Genomic DNA, 17454 nt, shown 5'->3' on the forward strand with positions numbered 1-17454 from the left:
TCATATTCTGAGTGCAATATGAACTTGGGGTACAGGGGACTGGTTTTTGCTAGAGGCTGATCATTTGAGGTATATATTTTCATTTCATTCTTTTAAAAGTCCTTTGAAGTGTGAAAAAGAAAGAGGGAGGGATGGGGGAAGGAAGGAAGGAAAGAAGGAAGGGAGGGAGGGAGGGAGGGAGGAAAAGATCATACAACTTGGAGAGAGAAAGGAAATTCATGAATTCCAGACTAAAAATGTTTCGGGGGGACTCCAACAAAAGGAATTCAATTGACCTTGCTTCTCCAAACCATAAAAGGAAACTTGAGGTCCCAAGTTCAGTTGAGACAGGATGAACTGACCCGGGAGTCTTCCTGAGTTAAAAGGCCAAGGAACTCCTGAGTAGTTCAAGTCTGTGTCAAGCTGAGTGACTGTACAACCATACTTATGATTCATCTCAGTTTAAATAATCTCAGATCCCTTTATACCTCAGGAAATTCAGATGTGCATAGGGAAAGGTGGGGAATGAGAGACAGTACAGAAAAGCCAAGGTAAGACTGAATTCTTTTTCCCCTTTTAAACTCTGAAATGGAGGCAGAGGTGAGTAAGGAGTGAAGCCAAGACACTTCCAGAGATGGAGGGAGCTGGTTCTGTTGTGTTACATTTGCCCACTGCTAGGGAGGGGTCATGCCCCATGCTTCTCCGCCCTGCTGCTCTCTGGACCGGAGGGTCTCTGGCCTCATTTTCCCTCTTTCCTTCAGTCCAAGGCTAACTCTAGTCCATCTTCTTCCCTTCTTAGTCCTACCATCTACTCCAACCAGCCCCTGAGCCTAGACTGTCTCAAGTTTCTTCTTGTTGACCACATTCTGAACAAACTATTTTGAAAAACCAGAATGTCAGGTATTTAAACAAATGAAATATACCCATGAAACTTACCCTGTCATGCCCACTGTTCCCAGAGCCAAAGACACCGGTAACGTGTCTGGCCATTCTGCGGGTAGCTTTTCCAGATCTTTCCCATCAGAAATAGAGTGCGTCGTCCAGCCTGAAAAAGCCACTACCACAGTTCCTGCTGGGAAGGCTGAGTTCTTACTTTCCACAACTCTGAAAGATAAAGCACATTAAGACATGGGAAACCTCTTTCAAAGGAGTTGGGATCCTGCATGGGTAGTTTCCTAAAAGGGCACTGAAGTTAACATTCCATGATTAAATACCCCACCACATCTCTCCATCGTAATTCCTCGCTGCTGGTTTCTCCTCCTCCTTGACAGAAAATATGGGCCATTAGAGAAGAACTCTCTGAACTGGTTCCACATCTGTCTCTGTCCTCACCCACTTTCTAAGCAAGAGGCATGCATCCTCTGGCTCAAGGTGCCCTGGATACCAGCCTCTATTGTTTTTCAGGGGCCACCCTCCATCCCTAGCCCCTCCTCTCTCCCAAATCTTTAGCATTGTCCTGTCCAATGCAACCTGCCTTCCACTCCCGCTACTCCACTAAGGTCACAACAACTTCTGATTGCAAAATCCAGTGGACACTCTTCATTCATTGTCTGATTTTACCTTTCTACTGTATTCAACACGCTGAGCTACCCAAACTTCCTCATTGGTTTCCGTAATACTGACTTCACTGGGATTTTTGTCTCTCCCTCTGAGTTGCTCCTTTTCAGTCTCATTTGCCGATTTTCTTTCTCCCACCTTCGCCCACCATTAACCATTTTATACTGTCTTCCCCCTGATCGTGAAGTTATGTAACACATTTATTTTAGAAAATTTGATGTATGAAATAAAAATATCAGTTCTAATCCCACAATACAAAGATAACTGCTAATATTTTGGGGTGTGTTATGGCAATCTTAATGATATATTCAAAAAAGGCATACTATAAGAATGCAAACTAGTGCAGCCACTGTGGACAACACTATGGAGATTCCTCAAAAAATTAAAGAACTACCATATGATCCAGTAATTCCACTACTGGGTATTTACCCAAAGAATATGAAAACACTAATTCAAAAAGATATATGTACCCCTGTGTTTACCCATGAATTCAAAAAGATATATGCATCCCATTGTTTACCTGCATTATTTACAATAGCCAAACTATGGAAGCAACCAAGTGTCCACCTATAGATGGCTGGATAAAGAAGATGTGGTATATAGACAATGGAATATTACTCAGCTATCAAAAAGAATGAAATCTTGCCATATGCAAGATTGGATCTAGAGGGCATAATATTGAGTGAAATAAGTCAGTCAGAGAAAGACAAATACCATATGATCTTACTCACATGTGGAATTTTTTTTAAAGATTTTTTTTTGAGGAATTCCACCTTTTTTATTTTCCCCCTTTTACACAAAACAAAGTAGAAGAAATAATACAAGATTAAAACTGCAAAGTAGTTAATTGGTAGAACACATATACACAAAAAAATCCAGATAGCAAGATAGGCTTATCTACAATGAGGAAACACATGTAAAAATTAAGGTAGTTTGTAGTTTTCATAGGAAACATTAAAAAAAAAAAAATCAAACATATGCTACAATGGGTGCTACTGTTTACAGTAATATTGAAGGGGAGAAAACACTTATTAGGGACAGATATACCACAAGGTCCAGCATCAGTGCAGTCAATTCACAAAACCATATTACAGCTAGTTAATCAGAGTTTAAGAACTGTTCCCAAATGTCACATTTTCGGCCCTCAGAGGTTGATGCCTACAGATTTCAGCTATTCTAAATTTCTAGCTACTGAGAGGGAGAATGATTCTAAGACACTTTCCAAGCAGTTACAAAATCTCTGTAGACCAGAGGCCACCTATCGTCGCCAAAAGTCTGCTCTCCCCAGCAGCCCTTGCACTCTTCAGAGAGAGAGATCTAGGAAAAAAGTCAGATGCCAATATAAACACCACCTCCTGTGCCAAATCTCTGGGGGCCAAAGCAGCCAGCAATTGCCTTCAAATAAGAATCTTGAGGCTTACCTTCAAAGGCCTAGTCTGGTCTCAAAAAATTAGGCTAAGATTATTTTCTACTGAAATGACTCTTGACTAAGTACAGGAAGACTTCTGTCCTTTATTGGCTGGTGTTGGAGTGAAGGTCATAGACCTGAGTCTTAACCTGTTATGTACTTGAGTTTCAATTGGCTGAAAACCTGAAATTAAAAATATGCTAAAAATCCTAAACACAAACTTCTGGAAGCCTGCTGTTAAAAAGCCTCTAAGGATCTACTAACTTGAAGTCTAAGAGCAACGAGAGACGAGCTCAAAGCCTGTCATATTCCCCATTTGGGAGGAAAGATCAATGTTTCTTACAAATTACTAAGTTTTTCACAAGGCAGAAACCAGCACATACTAGGGCATGGAATTGGTTTCATTTTATTCCAGAGGATTCTTCTCCCATTGTATAGAAACAGCATGAGGAATGAATCTTAATTGGTCTCTTCATTGGAAGTGGTCAACTTGGTCTCTGTATTCATGAAGCCAGGCAGTTTAAGCAGACTGTGGAAGCAGACAGTAGAACCAGCTTCCTGTAGCCACAGACCACTAACTTGTAGCTAGCTAAAGCAAAGATCAACTGGAACAATTAATTATCCAAAGTCACAGTTAACTGTACTAATGTGAAGTTCACCACTGTATTATTTTAAAGGAAGTTGCCTAAAAGTAAGAATGCAATTAACCTGGGTGGAGAAAAATCAAAACAAGTCCTACTCAAGAATGAGTTGTCCATATAAGGCCAACTGATGAGAACGCATCCAGCTACACTTCGCATGAAGACACTATGCATAAAGCCTTACTCGGCAAGTCTGAATTTCTACGCACTAAGGGCAAAAGAGGGAGAGCAAAGAGCTACTTCTGTAACATTTTAGTATCCAGACAGCATAACAGAAACTGTTCCCAAGGACAATGTATATGCCATTCATTACACTGAATAAAGCAGATGCATTATTCATTTTTCTTTTTGTTTGAGAAGCTTATTTGTCTCCCTTTTGGTCATTCCAATGTACTTCAAAATGATTCCATGCTGGTTTAATCCAGGAAGCAACAGTAAGAAAGTCACTATCAGGTAGGTGAGCAGCAGGTTGTGGACTTGCTGTCCCACCCAAGCAACCGCAGCAAGAGAAACGATCATGGTCATGAAGTACATTTTAGGCTTTTCTTCCTTTAGTGTAAAGAGGCGTTTCCACCAGCCCACAGCTCTGCGTCGAGTTTTTACCAGATTGCTACAAATTTCATGGAATCTTTGCTGTTGTTCAGTGGTCCATTTATTGGAGCCAAAAATTCTAGAAGCTAGAATGGGAACAAGGTAGTCAGCCAAGCACAAAAACGTAACAAAACAGGAAACACCGGACAGAACAGATGGATCTTGATAGTAGATAGTCAGAAACACCAAAGAAACCACACCCATGATGGCAGGTGGAAACCAGGCTCTTTCCCATCTGAGGACTTTATCAGCCATCAGCATCACTTCTCCCCATCCCTGCAGCTGCTCTTCCAGACTTGCAGTCTCTGCAGCCAGCAGGTTGGTGCTGCGATTATCTCCCTCCGCCATCGTCCCTGACGTGCCGCCTTAGCGGGCACACACCGCCCCCCAAACAAGCTTTCCACAGAGACCCACACAGCGACCCTAACGCTAGCGCTTTGTTTTTAAAGATTTTAACTTAGGGGCGCCTGGGTGGCTCAGTCAGTTAAATGTCTGCCTTTGGCTCAGGTCATGATCCCAGGGTCCTGGGATCGAGTCCCACATCGGGCTCCCTGCTTGGCGGGAAGCCTGCTTCTCCCTCTCCCTCTGTCTGCCGCTCCCCTTTAAAAAAAAAAAAAAGATTTTAATTTATTTATTAGAGAGAGAGCATGTGTGCGAGGGAGAGCAGGGGCAGAGGGAGGAGGAGAAGCAGGACCCCCACTGAGCACTTAACACTTAACTGACTGAGCCACCCAGGCGCCCCCATATGTGGAATTTAAGAAACAAAACAAAGAAAAAAAGAGACAAACAAAAAACAGACCCTTAAATGAAGTGAACAAACTGGTGGCTGCCAGAGGGAAGGTGGGCCCTAGGGGGATGGGTGAAATAGGTGATGGGGATTAAGAGTACACTTACTGGTTTTTGTTTTTCTTTGTCTTTTTTAGATTTTATTTATTTATTTGACACAGAGAGAGAGGATAAGCAGGGGGGAGCGGCAGGCAGAGGGAGAGGGAGAAGCAGGCTCCCCACTGAGCACGGAGCCCAACGTGGGGCTTGATCCCATATTTATTTACATAATTGAAATCACTTTATATTTTGCAACCCAGTTTTTCTCTCTCAACATTATACTAGTATATATGACTTATACTTTTTCCCATGTCAGTAAGAATCCTTTAAAACTGAAATGAATTTAGGGGCGCCTGGGGGGCTCAGTTTGCGAAGCATCTGACTCTTCATTTCAGCTCAGGTCATGATCTTAGTGTTGTGAGATCAAGCCCCGCACTGGGCCCTGTGCTGGGTGCAGAGCCTGCTTAATATTCTCTCAAGCAGACTCCACACTGAGGGCAGAGCCAGATGCGGGGCTCAATCCCATGATCCTCAGATCACAACCTGAGCCAAAACCAAGAGTCAGACGCTCCACCAACTGGGCCACCCAGGTGCCCCATATAAAAATTTTAAACTATGATTGGACATGGGAGAAAGATAAAGATAAACAAAGATCCAAATATTTGCAACACTAATATTCCTAACATATAAAAAGATCTTACAAATCACTATAAAAGATGAAAAGACCTAAAGGAACAAAGGAAAAGACATAAACGTAATTCACAGAAGAAAACTGATGATTAATTTACCAAAAAAAGTCAACATCACTAATAATGAAAGAAATGGAAGTTAAATGGAAATATCAATGTGAATTCATCTCAGATTGCCAAGATGATAAGCAATGGGCATATAGGTATGAGGAAACAAGTTCTTTAATATGCTATTGGTGGGAGTGGATATTCATACAATCTTTTTGAAGAGAAATTTGACATCAAAACTTCAAATTAAAAATGTGCATCTATCGGGTTGGTGATCTTGGAAGAAACAAGAGTACGGCACGAACATGGGGAAGCAAAAGAAAGCAAGAAAGTATGCTACCATGAAGCGAATGCTTAAGTCTTTGAGATCAGAGGCTTAACGAGGATAGATTAAAACCTAAAAAGAAAGAAAAGGAAGATCCCAGGGCACTCAAGGAAAGAAAAGTCCCCCAACATCCTCCCTGCTTATTCTTCCAATATAACACAGAGCTGGGCCCACCTTACCACATCCTGGTTGATACCAACTTTATCAACTTTTCCATTCAAGCCAAACTTGACTTAGTACAGTCAACGATGGACTGTCTGTATGCCAAGTGTATCCCTTGTAGAACTGACTGTGTAATGGTTCAAACTGAGAAACTAGGGCAAAAGTATTGAGTGGCTCTAAGGATTGCCAAGGAGCCAAGATCTGAACCATTACCATGCACACACAAAGGAGCCTATGCAGATGACCGCTTAGTACAGAGAGTACCTCAGCACAAGTGTTACATTGTGGCCAAGTTGACCGGACCTTACAGGATGAATCCAGATGCCTGGAGTTCCCATCATGTCCATTTCTAACCACAGGGACAACATCGAGCGGATGCCAGATGACAATGCAGCCCCTCGGTTCTAATCCTTTTTTTCTTTTTTTTATTTGACAGAGAGAGACAGCGAGAGAGGGAACACAAGCAGGGGGAGTGGGAGAGGGAGGGAGAAGCAGGCTTCCCGCCGAGCAGGGTACGGGGCTCGATCCCAGGACCCTGGGACCACGACCTGAGCCGAAGGCAGACGCCTAACGAACGACTGAGCCACCCAGGCGCCCCTAATTCTTAAAAGATAAGAGTTCCTCTGCCTTCCTTTACCAACTTTTTCTCTTGCCAGTTCATATTAGCAATATGCTCTAGCGTGAATTATTCTTCTTACCCATTTGCTCTGTTACGAGCTGAGTATGGTTAAATACACTCACGTTTTGAAGTTGTTTTGAAATTGATATTTTGTATCATTTTAAGTATTGTTGCATCTTTTTATAAATCAGATGATTGCTCATTTTAAAAAATGTGCATCTCTTGGGGCACCTGGGTGGCACAGTTGGTTAAGCATCTGACTCGAGGGGTGCCGGGGTGGCTCAGTCGTTAAGCGTCTGCCTTCGGCTCAGGTCTTGATCCCGGCGTCCTGGGATCGAGCCCCACATCGGGGTCCCTTCCTGCTCTTCAGGAAGCCTGCTTCTCCCTCTCCCACTCCCCCTGCTTGTGTTCCCTCTCTTGTTGTCTCTCTCTCTGTCAAATAAATAAAAATTTAAAAAAATCTTAAAAAAAAAAAGCATCCGACTCAGTTTAGGCTCAAGTTGTGACCTCAAGGTACTGAGATTGAACCCCGCGTTGGGCTCTGTGCTCAGCATAGAGTCTGCTTAAGACTCAATCCCTCTTCCTCTGCCCCTTCCCAACACTGTGCTCTCTCTCTCTCTCTCTCTCTCAAATAAATAAATAAATCTTTATAAATAAATAAATACGTTAATAAAATATGCATCTCCTTTGACCTAGATTTTATACTTCTGGGAATTTAATGTGAAGCAATATTCATCCAAGTAGGCAAAGAATATACAGACATGCACAAAAAGAGGCATACATGTTCCTTGCAGAACTATTTGTGATAGAAAAAACTGGAAACGGTTGCTACCAGGAGTAGATTAGTTATATGGCAGATAACAATGGGATATATTGGCAGCCATTAAGGGGTGCCTGGGTGGCTCAGTTGGTTGAGCGTCTGACTTCAGCTCAGGTTGTGATTCTGGAGTCCTGGAATCGAGCCCTGTGTCAGGCTCCCTGATTCAGTGGGGAGTCTGCTTCTCCCTCTGTACCTCCCCCCTTCACTTGCGCTCTCTCTGTCTCTCTCAAATAAGTAAATAAAATCTTTGGGAGAAAAAAAAGGATTGATTTAAAAAAATTTGCAGCCACTAAAAGGTAGGTAGTATATTTACATTTTATCAACAAAAGATATCCATAACATATTAAGTGAGAAAAAGCAATTTGTTGAAGGGCATATAATCCCATTATTTAAGAAAAATTATAAATATTAGTTTGTGTACTAAGCAATTTTTGAAATAATAATACATTAACAACAGTCACCTCTAAGGTTCAGATGATAAGGGAACTTTCAGTTTCCAAGATACAAATTTTTGATTTATTTGAATTTTTGCAATAGTCATAAACCGGACAATTACCATTTTTTAAGTTTAAGAGCTGCAATGATGTCAATTTCACAGGCTTCCCTCCTTTCCAATTAGTCAGGAAAGGGGCAAGATTTCCCAAGGTGCTTCCAAGATCAGTGAGTGAATCACAGACTGAAGAAATTGTAGGGGTGATAGACAGAGGTGGACCCAGAAGGAGGTAAAGGAGAGACATATTATTCAAGCAGTGAGACACACAGAAATACCTGGCCACTTGCTGCCCCATCATCATATCACCCTCCTTCAATCTTTTGGCCGCCACTCTGAAAAAGAAAAATCCATTCTTAATACATAAGGACATCTGGGGAGGGGCCCCTGGGTGGCTCAGCTGGTTGCGCATTTGACTCTTGATTTTGACTGGGTCATCGAACCCTGCCTTTGGATTCTCTCTCTCCCTCTCCTTCTGCCCCCATCCCCACCCCTTTCTCTCTCTTGCTTGCGTGCATGTGCTCTCTCTCTCTTAAAAAGAAAAAAAAAAGAGCGTCTGGGGAAAACCATCTTGAGTTTCAGTCCACATGGAAAATCAATGGGAAAGTGTGTGCTGATACATGAAGGCAAAACAATTGAGTGAAATGCAAGAGGAGAGATGTTAGAGGTAGTCCTGCTGTGACCCCAGAGAAGCATTCTGATAGCATTTTTCTGTGAAATGAATATGAGACTCTTACCATCATGCTCCATTGTGGATGAGTTTCTACCAGTAACTTTTAAAACATAACCCAGACACCACTGGGTACTTGTTTCTCAAATCACTAGCTGTGATATTGTGATTTAGAGTAAGAATTAATGTATTCTGTCTCTATCCCGTTTCTGGCATAGAGCTCCTAAAACTCCTCGATTTCCTAAGTGATGAGAGTGATAACGGCATATTTTGTTATATTAATGAGGTGATTTTTGGAAAGCACCTAAGGTTGGGGGCTGGTTGCCAAACGAACCACATGATTAGAGGGCTCTAACTTTCATTGCCCCCTCGCCAGACCTCCAGGAAGTGGGGAGGGGCTAGAGGTTGAATCAATTGCCAATAGTCAATGATTTAATCGACCATGCCTATGTCATGAGCCTCCATAAAACCCTAAAAGGACAGGTTCGGAGAGCTTCTGGGTTGGTGAACATGAGGAGAGGTGGGGAGAGTGGTGCCCTTGGGGAGGGCATGGACACTCCTTGCCCCTTCCCACATACTTTGCCCTATGCATCTCTTCCATGTGACTGTTTCCAAATCATACCCTTTTATAATAAGCCAGGAAGCTGGTGAGTAAACTGGTTTCCCGAGTTCTATGTGCCCCTCTACCAAATTAATTGAACCCAAGGAGGGGGTCTTTGGAGCCTCGGATCTATAGCCTGTTGGTCAGAAGTACAGGTAACAATGTGGACTTGGGATTGGCATCTGAAGTGTGGGAAGGGGCAGTTTTGTAAGACTGACGCCTTCACTTGTGGGATCTACAGTTAGATAGTGTCAGAACTGAATTGTAGGACAACGAGTTGGTATTAGAGAATTGGTTGGTACTGTAGGGGGAAAAGTTTACAAATTGGAATTATTGTCGCAGAATCATACCAGCCACACAAAAAGGGACGCTAGTTAACATTTGGAAACATTTTTTTACCTTAGATTTGAATCTCTATTGATCAGTTCTGAAAACAATTATTTTAAAGAATGATGACTATATTATTTACCAATAGGCAAAAATTACTGAAAAGTTAGTGCCCCATCAAGGCTTTCATTCCTTCCCTTCCCTGGATTGTTTACTGAGTACAAATATTTGATTAAATTAAAAGAATAGAGGTAAATGGAAGGCAAGAAAAGCTTATTTTAGTCTTACCATCTTCCTCTACCCAAATTAGTTGTCAGTAGTGAAATGGACAAATTGGATTTGGGATCCTTTAGTCTTTTAATTTTTGGGGAGCAATGAGAGGCAAATTGTGCACATTAAGACAGGAAATGGTGGTCAAATAAAGGGGCCAAGGGAATCCCTCATCAAACTTCTCAAACCTTTGCTGGCAAAGATGAGCAACCATGAATCTTATTGCTGATATTATACTGGGACAACAGGAGGAAAAGACAATCAGTTGGATATTTTAAAAGATGGACTATTTCAAAACAGGATCCAAAGCACAACACATGAATTTTTAGGAGGAAAATCATACCTCATATAAGGATCCACGGTAAGGAACAAAGCTTCCAGCAGGACCTCTAGCAAATAAAGCATTACATAGGCAATTAGAAACTCAAGGCTTGATGCCTTCCTTGACTTTGGCATTCCAAATAAGCACTCAAAATAAACATTCGAAATAAGAGTATCTTTCTGCAGAAGGTTGCCCTTCTGCACTTGCTATTAAAGAGACAGACAACAAGAGGGGTCCAGTCCCGATCATCATCATCACCATCACCATCATGTTATTTACTCAGAACTCACTCCATGCTTTACATGGATTATTTCACATGATATTCCCAACAACTATTGTTTCCATTTTACTTAGGCTTAGGTTAAGGAACTTGCTCAGGGCCACATTTGTAATCACTATGTTACAGTGCCCATATAAGGTTTCACTGACAGCCCCCGTTAGTATTAAAGAATATATATTTTGCTGGAGTGACCCTCATGCACACATTCTCTGGAATTTTGAATCGGAGTCCTGGCTGTCTATCCCAAATTAGATGGGACTGAACTTGGCCAAGCTCTTTGATTGCATGTCCCTTTCTCAAAGCCTGCCTTTCTACCTGCAAACACCCCATACGGTCTGCTCTACAAAGCTAATCTCCAAACACGTTACAGCGGTGCTGCTGTTTCTCTCCCCTAGATTTCCTTAGGGTTTTGCCTTGTCCTTCCACTTCCCCCCATGGGATGGGAGACTCCTTAACAAAGGAGGAGACTTTTTCCCTCCTGTCTGTGCACAGGATAATCTGAGATCTGCACACAGCTGCTAGGCCCTGCTTACCCCCTTGCTCACCCCATCACCAGGCTTGCCAGGACAGAGAGGAAATCCTCCCCAGCATTTGTCAAAGTCAGGAACAATGTACCATTTCAATTATGAAAGAAATCAGAGGGATCCTCCTCCCACATGACATCAAGGCTTCAAACAGAAAACCTTGAAAAAGTCTCTGTGGAAGATGGCAAAATTGTCACAAATACCTTCCATCACTGTGTGGGGCCTCCTCGCCACTCCTCCCATCAAGAAGTCTATGTCTCTGGGGCGCCTGGGTGGCTCAGTCATTAAGCGTCTGCCTTCTGGGATCGAGCCCCCCATCGGGCTCCCTGCTCAGCAGGAAGCCTGCTTCTCCCTCTCCCACTCCCCCTGCTTGTGTTCCTGTTCTCGCTGTGTCTCTCTGTCAAATAAATAAATAAAATCTTAAAAAAAAAAAAAAGAAGAAGTCTTATGTCTCACTCCTTGAATCCGGACTTGGCTATGTGACTTGCTTTGCATATTAGCAAACATGATATAAGTAGAGGCTTGAAAAGTTATTTGCCAACACCTGCTGCTCTAGATCAGTGGGACCACTGCAAAGACAGAGAGCTCACAGCCTGCTAGAAACTAGCCTACTAGAAAGGCCACCCAGAGGACTGAGGCATGCACCTCTGCAGAGAGCTTGCTAACCACCAAATGAGTGAGGTCCAACCTAGATTAAACGGTTAGCCCAGATGAAACCTACAGAGTTACCACCAACTTAACCCAGCCCAAGTTGCTAACCCACAGAATTGTGAGCCAATAAATGATTGCTGTTAGATGTCATTGTTATTTGACTGTTGTTTGAGGTAGTTTATTATGCAGCAAAGGCTAACTGATAGTCTTTTCCAGCTGAAATCTTATGACTTACCTCCATTTTTTAAGGATGGGAGTTCAACTGTCTTTAACTCAAAGTTACTATGAGTAGGGCTGCCTTCAAAGTGCTTCTTCAGGGTCCAGCTCTTAGCATGAACCATCCTGAAGTTTCTGGAACACAGTAAACACGTAGTCAACCGCCATGATGTGACTGGATTATTATGACTTCCTAGCCCCCGTGAGGAAGCCAGGCAGCAGGGTCCACTCACCATCTACTTCTCTTCATGATCATTTAACGCCAACCACATTTATTGGGTATTTACTACCTTTCTATTCCTGTGCTAAGCACTTCATATGCACTATCTTATTTTACCCTCATAAATTTTAAGATAGGCATTATTATCATTGCCAGTGTACAGGGTACAAATGAGGAAACTGAGGCTTCCTCAGAAATCTCCAAGACAAGGAAAAATATTAAAACCGACACCGAAATTCTTCCCAGCCACCGCTGCGGTTTCACGAGGGCACTGGACAGCTCCGTGGTGGGTGAATATTCCGTTCCTCACCTCACATAAAGCAAATCCTGAGAAAGAGCATCAAACACAAAGAACCGAATAGAAGAGCACGTACACCTTTCAGATGGATATAACACCTTTCTAAGGCAAACAGTTTCAGCCTCCTGAACACCCCGAGGTGCTACTGCTGCTCAGCACAGTGGTGAGTTGACATTGGCACTAAATGGGAAATCAGGGTTTAAACTTGCCTCCACAGGAAACCAAGAGAGATGATTCAGACAGCCCTGAGCTTTGGGATCAGGACATTTTCTTGGACAGATCTCCCCTGCATCATGAGGGAGCCGCTCCTTCCCCACGTGTGTACCTCCAGCGGACAGGTCTGCAGTCGCTGGCGATTTCAACAGTCCCACAGCAGTGTAAGCAAAAAAGAGCTAGGGGTCCCCCGAAAAAGAAAAAAACTGAGACATAGCTTTCCGGCCACAGGAGAAGTCATTTTAGGCCGTCAGCTATTCTTGTGACCTATGCCCTACTGACTCTACTTGCCCTCGCTCCCTTCCTGCAGAACTTCCTCTAGGAGGTGTTAAAATTAGAAAGGAATACAAGAACCTCCGCAGTTTAGGATTTTATGGAAACAAAGGGAATGCAAAAACCTAATCGTTTTTACCTGGCCAGATAATAGCCCAACCAAATCAGAGACAATATATCAATGGTAAAACTCCCAGCGCTGTTTCAAAAGCAAAGACTGATCTCACGCACGTTCTTGGGCTGTTTGAGCAGTCAAACTCCAGGCGAACTGGTCAGGGAGCTGGTGATGCCGACCCTTGCTGGCCCTCAAGACTTCAGGGAGCTGGTGATGCCGACCCTTGCTGGCCCTCAAGACTTCAATCAACTAGGACCTGGACTCTATTGATTTCGGATGACCCTTGCCCCAGTTCCATACTGAACTTTCTTTTGCGAACCCCCTCATGAATATGCACGTACCCTTAGCTTAAAACGTCCCCAATTTTGTTTTTCGGGGTGACACTACGTTGGGAAATATCCCTGGTGTTCTCCTTTACTCTTGCAAGTAAAACCCTTCCTTTTCTTATGCTTTGGCTTGGTTGTGTCTTTTGACTGGACACCCCCCCACTCCCCGAGAGACGACCCCAGTTGGGGTAACAGCAGTGCCCTGGACACTTTTGCATTGCAAATGGACCGTTTCCGACGGTCGGAACCGCAGCCCGGTTTTTCTACTTGTCTCTTTTCCCAAAAAGGCAGCCAAGTGAGAATTCCGACCTCGCTGGAAGTCCAGAAGCTCCCCCTCACCAAAGGACATGGCCTCAGGGGCAGCCGAAGTTCGGAGAGAGTCCCACCCACCGGAAGATGTCCGGGTGCAGTGCGCCCCCAAGCACACTCGCCCCTGGCTCCCACCTCCTCTCCCCGCACACACCCGTGCCCACTAACTGAATTCCGACCCCTATCTTTCATCTCCTTCCACACTTGTTCCAGTTTTGCAGTCCTGAAAGTTTCTTAGCCAGCCGCCGCCCCGGCTAAGGCAAACTATGCCGTGCACCCGAGCGCAGACAGGCTACGCCCTTCCCTCCAGCATGGCTCCGAACTCTCCAAGAACAAGCAGGGACCGGTAGGCATCGATCGGGACATCTGGCTTTCACGTTCCTCGTAGTGCAAGACTCTGAAGTTATTAAGCAAGAGGAGACGGGGGAGCAATGCGCAAACGTTCCACAATAGGGAATTCTAGGAACTCAACAGGAAAAAAGAGTGGAACGGAGATGTTTACTTACCCCAGCCCGCAGGTTCCACTACCTAGACAGAATGGTTGCGGTTCTGCAGCGGAGCGCCCACTGCCTGCATTTAAGGCCGTCCGGGGAAGGTGGGCCCAGGGGCGGAGCTGCTCCTGCGTGTGTGTGTGTGTGTGTGTGTGTGTGTGTGTGTGTGTGTGTGTGTGTGTGTGTGTGTGTGTGTGTGCGCGCGCGCGCCCAGGGGCGGAGCTGCTCCTGCGTGTGTGTGTGTGTGTGTGTGTGTGTGTGTGTGTGTGTGTGTGTGTGTGTGTGTGTGTGTGTGTGTGTGTGTGTGTGCGCGCGCGCGCCCAGGGGCGGAGCTGCTCCTGCGTGTGTGGCGGGGGGGGTATAACTATACCTGCACCAGTTTCCTCCCTGGGAACTGGGTGCAAAGATGGTGTGTGGGAGATCCAGCCGCTCAGGCAGGAAAGAGACAAATGCAGAGTCCCTGAGCAGAGCTCAGAGTTTTCTACTTTTTATTTATTTATTTGAGAGAGAGAGAGAGAGAGAGAGAGAGAGAGCGCGCGCACGTGCATGGGGGAGGGGGAGAAGGAGGAAGAGACAGAATCTCAAGCAGACTCCCCACTGGGTCCTGATCCAGCCTGGGACTAATAAGCCTAGTATATTACAAGCAATTTCTAAAAATTTCTAAAAATATAGCAACAATTTACATTCCTACCATCAATGTAGGTGAGTTTTTATTACTTAAAGCCACCATCAAAACTGGTATTATTATTGTTGTATTCACTTTTTGCCAATCTGATCAGTGCAAATAAATTTAGGCCCCCCCCCGAGGGATGAGATCTGACTTTATTAAGATTTATACACTTGCACCTACCTGTAGCATTTAGAATGGGGGTTTTTGTTTTTGGTTTTGGTTTTCAAGTTACATAAGACTCATATTGGCTTAAAAAATAAGAGAGATTTACTGGTTCATGTGACTGTAAAGTCCAGAAGGTAGGATGGGCTTCAGGGCTGGTCTGAATCAAGATCCGCCATATTTCATGCTTACACACAAGGCCTGCCTCCCTCACCCTGACACAATGGCAGCTGTAGCTCTACTAACCTAAAGAAAGAAAAGTCTCCATGTCACAAAATTCCTAGCAAGACTCCGCTACCTCCCATTAGTTGAAATGTCTCTAAACCAATCACTGGCCAATTAAAGACTGAAAAGCTTGGGCCTGGGCTACCTAAATCAATCATGTGTCATCAGGGGTAGGATTCCGGTCTTCTCTTTGCTAGGCTTTCAATTTACAAGGCACTGAGTGAAAGATTCAGAACTCCAAGAGACAGACTTCTCAGCTTTCAACATAAAATAGCATTACGTAATAATCAGATGTTAGCTGTATAGTATTGTCAGTTTTGCAGGAAAGCTGGTTTGTTTGGTGGCTTGAAAAGCTTTCAACAGAAGAGTTGAAAAAAAATCTGGGTGTCTCTGAGAATGTATATTGGATTGTTAGGGCTGCCATAACAAAATACCATAGGTTGGGTAGCTTAAACAACAGAAATTTAAGTTTCTCGTGGTTATGGAGGCTGGAAGTCCAGATTAAAGTGTTGGCAAGTTTGGCTTCTCCTGAGCCCAGGCTTCTTGGCTTGCTGATGGCCACCTTCTTTCTGTGTCCTCACGTGGTTTTCTCTGTGCACGCAGATGTGCATCTCTTCTTTAAGCCCCACCTAACAGTCTCCATTGTCTCTCTTCTTTATCTCTCTTCTTTAAGCCCCACCTAACAGTCTCCATTGAATTAGTCATCTTTTTGAAGGTCCTATCTCCAAATACAATCATGTCGATTACAGTTCACCCATTTATGACCTCATTTAACTTCAATTACCTCTTTAAAGGTCATTTCTTGGGGGAACCTGGATGGCTCAGTTGGTTAAGCCAACTGCCTTCAGCTCAGGTCATGATCCCAGGGTCCTGGGATCCAGCCCTGCATCAGTCCCTGCTCAGCAGGGAGCCTGCTTCTCCTTCTCCCTCTGCCTCTTCCCTCTGCTTATGCTCTCTCTTTCAAATAAATAAATTTTTTTTTTAAAAAGAATTATATCAGATACTAACCAAGTGCATAGGAGGGTGGGAAGAGGGACTAAGAGGGGAAACCAGCATGAGAGAGTGACATTCCAAGACATATAGTATATTTGTCCAAAATAACATTACTAAGAGTTGTTTACAGAGGTCCCATAAAGTGTGACCTTTCCTAAATTTATTCTTACCTACAACAGGAACCCATCTCACCTATATTGGGAGATAAAATGGAAAAGTGCAGGGCTTTGGAGAATGTTAACTTGGATTCAAATCTCAACCCTCCTACTGACTAACTCTGTGATCTTGTCTAATTGATTTCACCTCTTGAACTTCAGATCCCTTAGGCTCTGAGGAAGATAATAGTAATATTTGCTTCTCTGGATTGTTGTGAGGCTTAGAAATTAGCTACTAAGGACTCCTAGTTGGTGCTGCACCAGCCACATTTCACTGTGCTATGGGAAGAGGCATAATCATTCTCTCTCCAAATGTAGTATCTTACATGTATTAAAGGATTCTTTGAATTATGAGAATAATATTCTATCCAGTTTTATAATTATTTCACAAGCATTATCTCACCAGATCAATGCAACGGAAGTTGTAGAAAAGAAAGGAAAGAAGGTCTATTTTTAAAGTACATTGCCATAGAAAAGTATCAGAAGTAATTTCCACCAAACAGATAGCAATGACTTTTGCTTTTAACGTTGTACATATCTGTATTATCTGAATTATTTGACAAGATACATCCTCTTATTACTCGCATGATTGTATTAAGTGAAGTGTTCCCTCAACTTGCTAGATCAGAGCTCTTTGAAACCTAAGGTCAGAGCACTGAACTGAGTAAGATTTTGTCTTAGAGCTAAGTAAGGAAAAAATCTTCTTCCTTGATCCTCTAATCCATATTCTAACTGACTCTGTGTGATGATGCAACAGCCAAGATTGAGCTTTATGATGATGCAACAGCCAAGATTGAGCTTTATCATCATGACAGTTCCTTTCAGTCATTAAGCCTGAGTCACAATGACTGCCTGGGAAGGAGATCCTGATTGACCTGGAATGGTCAGATCTTTTTTTTTTTTAAGATTTTATTTATTTATTTGAGAGAGAGAGAGAGAGAGCTCCTGGGAGAGCATGAGCAGGAGGGAGGGGCAGAGGGAGAGGGAGA

The 17454-nt window shown here is 43.5% G+C and overlaps 1 protein-coding gene and 2 pseudogenes across 1 annotated transcript in view; 1 reads left to right on the plus strand and 2 right to left on the minus strand.

The window, feature by feature from the left end:
* PTGR1 (prostaglandin reductase 1) overlaps nucleotides 1-14417 on the minus strand; it is a 28932-nt gene extending 14515 nt beyond the window's left edge. The window contains exons 1-5 of the mRNA XM_028108818.2: nucleotides 14276-14417; nucleotides 12035-12150; nucleotides 10366-10411; nucleotides 8433-8489; nucleotides 916-1083 (exon numbers count right to left, since the gene is read on the minus strand). Of these exons, the coding sequence (XP_027964619.1) occupies nucleotides 916-1083; nucleotides 8433-8489; nucleotides 10366-10411; nucleotides 12035-12140 (377 nt within the window). The 5' untranslated portion in view covers nucleotides 12141-12150; nucleotides 14276-14417. The remainder of the gene's footprint in view (nucleotides 1-915; nucleotides 1084-8432; nucleotides 8490-10365; nucleotides 10412-12034; nucleotides 12151-14275) is intronic.
* On the minus strand, nucleotides 3306-4527 carry LOC114213565 (ADP-ribosylation factor-like protein 6-interacting protein 1 pseudogene; annotated as a pseudogene).
* Nucleotides 6044-6633, plus strand: LOC114213564 (rRNA-processing protein FCF1 homolog pseudogene; annotated as a pseudogene).
* Nucleotides 14418-17454: the final 3037 nt, after the last annotated feature.

The sequence above is a fragment of the Eumetopias jubatus genome, unplaced genomic scaffold (assembly GCF_037043125.1).
Source record: "Eumetopias jubatus isolate StellerSeaLion01/CBP00866 unplaced genomic scaffold, mEumJub1_p1.0 scaffold_15, whole genome shotgun sequence".
NCBI lineage: Eukaryota > Metazoa > Chordata > Mammalia > Carnivora > Otariidae > Eumetopias > Eumetopias jubatus.